This window comes from Limulus polyphemus, unplaced genomic scaffold (assembly GCF_000517525.1).
Source record: "Limulus polyphemus unplaced genomic scaffold, Limulus_polyphemus-2.1.2 Scaffold11, whole genome shotgun sequence".
Taxonomy (NCBI): Eukaryota; Metazoa; Arthropoda; class Merostomata; order Xiphosura; family Limulidae; genus Limulus; species Limulus polyphemus.
Genome location: NW_013665621.1, coordinates 411,665 through 421,664, shown reverse-complemented (window position 1 = coordinate 421,664; position 10,000 = coordinate 411,665). Strand labels below are relative to the sequence as shown.

General features: G+C 33.1%; 1 protein-coding gene across 2 annotated transcripts in view; it reads right to left on the bottom strand.

Annotated features, from left to right (window-relative positions):
• Nucleotides 1-10,000, bottom strand: part of LOC106478498 (cAMP-dependent protein kinase type II regulatory subunit-like) — a 103,909-nt gene that overhangs the window by 31,721 nt on the left and 62,188 nt on the right. Inside the window, exon 1 of one of the 2 annotated variants that reach the window (XM_022382191.1) lies at nt 6,441-6,831. The exons of the other annotated variant lie outside the window; for it this stretch is intronic. Coding sequence (XP_022237899.1) covers nt 6,441-6,564 — 124 coding nt within the window. The 5' untranslated portion in view covers nt 6,565-6,831. Of the gene's footprint in view, nt 1-6,440; nt 6,832-10,000 lie in introns of those variants that run through there. 2 annotated transcript variants of the gene reach the window in all.

Here is a 10,000-nt window from a genome sequence, read left to right as displayed (position 1 = left end):
GTTCCCGAAAGTGTTCTGTTGTAAGAGTAAATAAAACCAAAATTAAGATTAACAAATATTTGTATTTCTTGATTTTCAAGTTCATACTTATGCTGTATTGTAGCCTACAGATTGTATAATCCTTCTCGTGATTCATGGCATGCGCACGTTTTACTGACGCCACGAGAGCACATATTGCAACGCTAAGCGTCCCTTATGTGACGTCAATTTATTTTCTACTGACTGACTGACTGACAGGCAACACTACTATATTGTGGTGCGAGCAGTTAAAACAAGTGACCCCCTCCAGGTGGCCTTCAGTCCCCTTTCGGGGAAATTACTTATGATTTCCTCGGTCAAAATACAACATCATTACGTTATATGAACCATACAATAAACTGGGTTATACTGAAGGAGTCATTTTACTAAAACAAATATAAAAAATTGAAAGGTATTTTGTGATGGGCAAATCTGACAAAACGTAAACAGATAAACATTTTTTATCAATAAAACCAAAGATTTATATCCTAAGCCTGATACCTGAAACGTTATACGAGCACATAAAGGAAAACAGATGACGCACATACTATAAAACGAAAATAAGGTGAGGCTGTTGGGGTCGACTGGATATCAGTATCAGTTGATTACGATGGGTTTTCTCCAACGTAAATATGACTTTTTTATCATTAAAAAATGTCACATCATCATGTAGACATGCCTCGTTTTCTTAAGTAAAATACATCAACTTTGTGTACCCCATAAAAGTGTGTGAGAGTGTGTGTGTGTGTGTGTGTGTGTGTGTGTGTGTGTGTGTGTGAGAGAGAGTGTGTGTGTGTGTGTGTGTGTGTGTGTATGTGTGTGCACGACGAAATTGAAACGAAACCAGTTCAAACTTTGTAGTTCTTACATCTTATTCGTTGTTGGAGCTACATTATTATTTTAAAGTTCTTTTCATCTGCAGTCTTGTCATATTTATAATCTAGATGTTTACTGATATTTGAAGAATTACCAGCACTAGGCTTCAAGTGCTTTTTTTTGTACCCTGCTCTAAACGGATTTACTTTGTAATGTTACCGGTGTATGTTGTTTACCGCAAAGCTACATAATGGGTTATTTGTGTTGTGCTCGACGCGATTATCGAAACTCGATTTTTAGCTTTATAAGCCCTCAGACTTACTGCTGGACTAACAAGTGATCACTGAATGAGGGGTATACGTACCCTGGAAATGGGTACAACTCTCTCTCTAAACCCAAGATCTGAAATAGTATTTCCGAAAATATTTAAAGGAGGGCTTGTTAATGGTGAATAAGAACTTGTAGAATATAGTGGTGTGTCTGAATAGTTTGATAATATACAAAAGTGTTGGACATGCCACTTCATAGTCTTTCAGATCGACATTGATTAGCAAAGTATCCAGCAGGTTTAAAAATATAATTCGCATCTTTTTACAGCATATCATAATATATTTAAACAACAAGCTATTATTTTTTCCCCTCAATAACATGAATATTTTGCAGTGTAAGTTAATATCTGGAGTAAAAACACTTATAAATATTTTATTAAAAAAAAAAAAACAATCACGTGTTTCATCGCCAGGTTCGTTGTTTCGTGGAAGAGGTAATGATGATGCGCTATTTCTTAATTTTTTGGATAATCTGGAAGACGGTGAATAAATAGAAAAGTTTAATGTTTACATCTTGCTCGCAAGTTCTTCTTTATAAGTGTTTCTTGTTACGTGCAAAGCTATACAACGAGCTATCTGTATTGTGCTTACTGCGGATATCGAATCCCGATATTTAACGTGAAAAGCCCTTAGATTTGCCGCTGAGCCACCGAAGGGGCGAGGGGGCGTATGATAGTAAAGTTAATTAAAATGAAATAATAACAACAAAAATAGAATATTCAGCGTTAGAATTAAAATAATTAAATAATACCGTGTTATTAATCCTTACTATACGACGTGAATAAAATTGATAATAATTAAAATTCGCGTACTTAATTCGTAACATAACAGTCGTTGTTCATGAAACTTGATGATATAAATAGCACCTAGACCACTACTATGCCTGTCGTCTCCCAGCCGATTTAACGTGTCTTGGTATTGGCCGAAAGGCCTCGTCGCAAAGGGTATGACAAATGTAGTGTGGTTGACATATTACAACGTATCATTTATACTTTCCCTCAATTTCTTCTTTCAAAAAATGGTTAAGTTAGACTAATGCATTAAATATGCCTTCTTACAGAACTAAATTTTTTTCCATTAAAGAATACTTAGAAACCCCTGTTTCTAAGACTGTGACAATACATACTTTTACTCTCAAAGTCGAATACTTAACAGTACTTTTCATGCAGGAAAAAATTAATAAAAAAATCATAACTACACATAAATTGCTTACTGGGGGTGGAGTATATAGTAAAGGTTGAATATTGTAGAAAACAAATATCTCATTATTTAGACGTTCGCTTGATTGTATTATAAACCATATGTTGACCCCCAAAATTAAATTCATCTTTTAAAAAAAGTGTCATAAATAGGTATTTGAAGTGTCCGTGTTTCAGATTTGGTGACGCTTATGAGTTGTTAACGCTTATTAATGATAATATAAACCTAGCGAAATACCGAACTCCGGCATTTAAAAGGTTTAACATATTTTAGAAATAGTCTGAGTTTCATGTGGCAGTTGGATATTTCTCTCAAAAATATTTTGTCAAAAATTCGAAAAGAAAAATGTAAATAATAGAAACTGTGTAAACCTTCACACAAACATTCAACATTTTTTTTTTTATTCACACAAAAAATAATAATTCTATATTAACACCACCATGAGTTTATAATATTTTTTTACTATTCATTTCAGTCTTATCTAATCTATTTTAAGGGTAAATACGATTTACTTAGTAATTTCGCAGTTACACACAGACATTCAAACAAACATTCAACATTTTTCGTAATCACACAAAAAATAATAATTCTATATTAACACCACCATGAGTTTTATAACACATTTTTTTACTATTCATTTCAGTCTTATCTAAACTATTTTAAGCGTAAATGCGATTTACTTAGTAATTTCGCAGTTATACACAGACATTCAAACAAACATTCAACATTTTTTCTTAATCACACAAAAAATAATAATTCTATATCAACACCATGAGTTTTATAACACATTTTTTTTTACTATTCATTTCAGTCTTACCTAAACTATTTTAAGGGTAAATGCGATTTAATTAGTAATTTCGCAGTTTCACAGATTTGTGTTTATGGCACGTTTATTCCCAGCTATGAAACTGAACAAGTCAATAAATCCGAAAATTAAAAGTTTGAGTGATTGTATTAATATAATATGAAGTTTCCTCAAACGTTCTTAATATAACTTGTTTGTTTTTACAACTAAGCACGAAACTACACAATGGGCTATCTGTGCTCTGCCCACCACGGGTATCGAAACCCGGATTCTAGCGTTGTAAGTCCGCAGAAATACCGCTGTGCCACTGGGGTGCAATATAACTTGTACAATTTAGTTTTAAAAAAAGACCCCATCCCATGCACATTACACACTGTTGTATATTTTGTTTTCATTGCAGAGGTTGTTAAAATGTATTTCTCACTTTTTAGAACACTTTATAAAATATTATCGTCATCAGAGAGTCTGGGGAATATAATAAAAGACAGTAAAAAACCGTCGGTTTAAAATAAGCTATAGTACGTTTAAGATTAACCCCAAGGGCCCTCTAAGACTCTAAAGTAACTGTATCGAACCATTTGCATGGTACCTTTAAACTTTGTAGATTTACCCAACCAACTACTTTGATAAAATTAAAAAAAACATGTTATTAAGAATACAGGAGTCCAACTACTTAAGTATTATAGTGACAACTAAAAGGAAATACACTTAACCTCATTCCAAAATGCAATTTCTACATAAGTAATATAGTCGTAAATACATTTACCCTCGATTTAGAATGTACTTTCTGTATAAGTAATATAGTCGTAAATAAAGGAAATACACTTAACCTCATTCCAAAATGCACTTTCTACATAAGTAATATAGTCGTAAATAAAGGAAATACACTTAACCTCATTCCAAAATGCACTTTCTACATAAGTAATACATAGTCGTAAATAAAGGAAATACACTTAACCTCATTCCAAAATGCACTTTCTACTTAAGTAATAAATTCTTGAAAAAAAAGGAAATACATTTACCCTCGTTTCAAAATGTACTTTACACATAAGTAATACAATTGTAAGTAAAAGATAATACATTTATCCTCTTTTCAGAATGAACTTTCTACTTAAGTAATAAATTCTTGGAAAAAAAGGAAATACATTTACCTTCGTTTCAGAATGTATTTTCTATACAAGTAATAGTGATAAAAAAAACACATGTCGAAGTACTTTCAACATAAGTAATATAGATATATAAAAGGAAACACGTTTATCCTCATTTTAAAGTGTACTTTATGTAAGTAATACAATAAAAAAAGGAAACACGTATTCTTGTTTAGCATGTAGTTTCTAAGTGTAGTTATAAATATATAAACATTTATCTTCGTTTTATTTTCAACACATGCTATACATTGACGATAAGAGGAACACATTTGTCTACGTGACAGTGTATTTTCTACATTTTGAGGGCCTCGAATGCCCTGGTAATTACTGCATTCGACACGCAATCTGAGGATCGTGGATTCGAATCTCATCACCAAGCATGCTCGTCCTTTCAGCCTTGGGAGCGTTATAATGTAATAGTCAATCGTCGGTAAAGAGTAGCCCAACAGTTAGCGGTGGATGGTGTTGACTAGCTGCCTTCCCTCTACTCTACCTCTTAAAACTTAAGTACGGCTAGCGCAGATAGCCCTCAAGTAGCTTCGCGCGAAATTCAAAACAAACTACATTTTGAGCTTATTGGGTGGAGAAAAGGCACCTAGTCAACTGTTGGTTTATGTTAATCAAAAACAGGATCTGACTGTCATTCGTATTACACACCCACGGTCCCAATATGAGAAGTTCGTTTTTTGCGACAACGGGACATGAGCCATGGATCCTTAGATTTATAGTCTGGCACTCTAAATACTAACCCTTATCTGGTCCCGCTTCAAAATTTCACTTTCAAGATAAGTCATATAATGATTGATAAAAGAAAACAAATTTAACCTTGTTGTCATGGTTAGTAGCATATATATTAAACGAATTGTAATTAATAATAATTATAGCTAATAATAACAACATACAGTAATCCCTTGATAACTCGGAATTTGATATATATACTTGGCATCCCTGAAAACGATTCAGGCTTTCTAACTATGCGAGAAGAGTCCTTACAAATTCTCCCAAGCAACTGGAGGCAGTTCAGCGATTGGCTGATTTGGATTAGCATTATGCAACTTTAAAAAATATCAGGGCAAATGCCATCAAGCGTCAGCACAGCAATTAGAAACAAGGGGAAAATATCGGAATTGTTTTAAACCCCTATCAAAAACAGACGAAATCTTCCTTCCACCAATAGTGTAGCCTCCATCTGGATACTGTTCCTCAAACACCAATTTCAGCAGTGTCAACTTGCTTCGCATAACCCCAGAACTTCCACGACAGTTGATGTCTTTAGACAGTGAATAATTTAGTGGATTCAAATAATCTTTAATTTTTAATTGATCAAATAGTGTTTACCTACAATCACCTCTGTCACCTACAACACGGCACCACAAGCTTGAATCATCATCTTTCTTGGCCTGCAGTGCTGTTAAGTGTTAACTTTTAACGTTTTTTTTAAATTTAGTTTAATTTATTTTCAAAAGACAGTAGTGTATAGTAATTTATTTGGGCCAAACAAGTTGTGATTTGGGGGTGGGAGGAAATTACCTCAATAACTCGGCATGGCTTTAGCCCCATATGTTCAGAGTTATCGAGGGATTGCTAATTAATAATTAGTTAGAATTTGTTGATCGTATAGGTTACTAACCATGACAAAGACATATATCCAAACATTACGACCGTAATTACTAACACTTAACCTCGTTTCATAATGCACTTTCTACAAAAGTAATAGAGCAATAAATAAAAGGAAACATCTTATGAGTGTATTTTACACGCCAATAACGCAGTGATAAATACAATTAAATACATCTGTCCTCGTTTCAGAGTGAGTGTGCTTTACGAAACTAACGAATTTGGAAAACAACGTAAATGTTATAAATCACCGAAAGTATGTTGTCTAAAGCCAAGTAAATTATATATAATAAAGTGTTTCTTATTCTTCAACATAACTGACCAAGTTCCCTTGATATGTGGATCGAACAAGCTTCAACAACTCAAAATTTATATGTAAACTTTATGTCGTTTTTCTTTTCAAACATATAACATCTTCTGTACCGTTTAAGGTCAAATACGTGTCAACGTTACGAAAATGAACAGCATATTATTACGTGTAACATACATAAAACCAATTACACCCACCATTTTCATACCGAGAGTTTTCCACGTCAAGGGACAGTACCGTATTGCTCTCAGGTAAGTTTTCTTTAAAACCAATACAGTGGGCCTCATATTTCTTCTTCTTCCTTCTAAAACAATTAATCATTCTGTACGAATCTGTACAGGCAAATTACTGGTAAGTTTACCTAGAACTCAAATCCGAGTTGGTTACTGTCAAGACCTTCTCACAATGTTTAGTAGTTGCAAAAAAAAAACAAAATTAAACACACACTTTTGACAACTTTCTTCAGTCACCGAAAATAATTCTAAACTTAATTTTCAGACGTTCACACTATCATGTATACACACCTGATTTCACCCAACTGTTTAAACTCTGCTGATACTAATGACACAGTATTATCTAAGTTAAGCTATACTCTGTTTCTATTCCCACACTGAAAGTAACTGCGTCAGAGACAGTACAATCTCAATGTGTCTCACTATATCTACACAGGAATATTATCGAAATTTTGACCCCCAAATACAGTGGTATACTACGGCGTACATTTGCAATCACCGTAGCAGATTAGACAGATTAATGGAATCAGGAAACACTTCAGAGTGAATTTACAGAATTTATCTTTTTTATCTATTACTAAGTAAACGCCGGGTATCATGCGTCTGGATTATTTGAATCCGGTTTTCAATAATGCAGAATAACAATCACATTTTACAGCAACTTTCTCATGATAAGTGCATGCCATAAGTGAAACGAATAGTGTATGCATTTTTTTTTGTTTCAGAGCAAAGCCAGATTGGGCTATCTGCTGTGTCCAACGCGAGGAATTGAGCCCCGGATTTTTGCGTTGTAAGTCTGTAGATGTATCACTATCCCATTAGGGGACAAATAGTTTATGTAACTTTTAGTATCTGAATTTTATGCATTAACGTATTTATTCAATTTATCTATAAGCATTCGAATTCACAGTGCGGAAACATTAATTAGAAGCAAAAGTACCCGTCCCCAGTGGCGGGAAAAGTTTATGCTAATCTACGAGTTTAAATTATTTCATAGACTTTAAAAAAGGTTAATTGTGTTGCCCTCTTGGTTTCACTCAGAGCCAAAACTCTGAGCTACTTATACCGCCCACCACGAAAAGTAATTGTCGAGCATTTCAGTCATACTAAGAGTCGCTCAACAATAATAAACGGTAAATCTACATTTTTATTCTTTAAGTTACGTAACATTTTGAAATGTGAATGATAGTGTGATTAATTCCTAACAATTTAGTGCAAAATATCCTGATTGCGAAATAAAATTTGGCATCAAAATTATTCATGCCTGTTCTCTCGTCATTTCAAAAGTGAATGTTGAGCTATGCCTGTGTGTGCGGCTTTTCAAACGCAGCGCAGGAAGCGGGCCGCCATAAATGGGAGACACACGAACGCTTGGACAGACACCACGGTTCGTAGTATATATGTGTAGTGGTTAAAGTACAATTTACTACTTTTAGATTTCTTGTCTTATCAAGTGCGTACAAGGTTTTGCACATGTAGAAGTAATTGATTTAGTGTTACAGGGATTTGGGGGATTTATATTTACAAGATCTAAATATTTCTCTCTATAAAATAAATTTGCATGAGCTTATCGACTTAAAGTAGTTATAGGGTGACTTGTATCAAAACCTTTGTTAAGAGAAAGGTTTTGTCTCGATGAAATTTCATATTAGAGATCTGCTGATAAAATTCGATCTCTGCGCCACCTGTTGGATACAACATCATTTTACAAGTCTTCTCAGTTCTTGGGGTCAATTGTATACAAAATTTGAAAACTTAATGTCATAAGACAGCTTACACAACCAAACACTTTTTTTTTCTTTTACAAATAATAACATTTTTCTAAACTATTTATTCACCAAATTACTTCTGAGTCCGTGATTTTGAGGGTCACAAAATCCTCAACTACATATATGGGTCTTACTAAGAAACTATACCAAAATACAATCAGTATTGCAATTAATCCTACTAAATACTGCTGGTGTTTCCTATGTATTTTACATAAACGAGTGACTTCACCCAATTTCATGTGTCAGTGTTGGGACAGACAAAAATACAATTACCAACATGATGTCAATCCTACCAACAGTGAACGGGTACATAAACAAGTCGGTAATTTGAGGGTTACACAAAGAGAGCCCCAGTTTACATAACATTAGCAGGGTTGTTTACAGTTTACATGACATTAGCAGGGTTGTTTACAGTTTACATGACATTAGCAGGGTTGTTTACAGACCTCTAAAAAAATGGAGGGTAAGATATACACTGGAAGACTGCTTCATGCGATTTCATCTTATGTGGACAGGTGGGTTAAAATTGACAAACTGCAGGGTTATTATGCTATCTATACACTGGGACACACGCTGACAAAGGTAAGATTAGGGTTACAGCTTTAACCTTTTCATACAGCTGAAGCTTCCATATCTTGCAATAGATTTGAATCAACTATCTCAAAATACTTGTAATGCGAGTTCCGAGTTTTATTCCTGCTAACTTACCATGCTCTTAATAACAATTTTACAGTATAAATACTATTGCCACTTTCAATACCATGACTTTCAATGGATATTAAAACTAAAAGTTTTTAAGCGGACATACTCGTTATTAATTTATAGATTGTGGATATCACAATAAACAAAAATGTAGTTTGACCTGTAATAGATGTTTGGATATTATGCCAGAATTCAGGCAAAGTTGGCCAAAATTTCAAAGTAAACCATTATTATTATTACTATAATATTATAATATTATTTCACAAAAAGTCGAAAGAGAGGAACTTCAAAATAAATGCACATCGTAGTAATATACAATCGACTTTGTTCAGAAATTTAAAATTGAATTTTTGAACTGTGGCTTAAACGAGTATTACGTTAACTCCAGTGTGTTTGAGGCCACTTTTGGTTTTCAATGGATATACAAAGATATTAAGAAATATTCACTATCTCAAACAAAGGTTTATGTTATAATAATAATAATAATAAAAAAACAGGTTTTATTTTACACATTGGCAATCCATGATAAAACAACATTTAAAATGTTTCAAGTTTTTCAGAAAACGCTGTTTTGTTTGATCAAATAGTTTCAAGAAAGTAATTTCAAAGTTGAGAGGATCCCAATAATAAACACTGAGCGTGCCAAAATTTAAGGCCTAACTGATATATTTTTGTGTTGAAAAATCAATAGAAATGGGGGAAAAAGAAACAAAAAGCATTACCATTCGTTGAAGTTAGAACAATAGAAATATTATTGTTAATTATTATACGGAGGAACATTAATATTTCTATTGTTCTAATTCTAATACAATTTACACGTAAAAAAAGAGTTTACGGTTAATTGTGTGTTACGTTATTTCATACATTTTTCACACCAACTGAATAAAAACATCTTTTCGAAAGAGAAAATAAATATCAGTAAAAAAGGCGTTTCTAATCCGTATAACTAAACAGGCTCAATAACATTAATACAATTCAATTAATACATTAATTGTTCGCATATATCTGAAAACAATAAGATATATATATATATATATATATATATATATATAT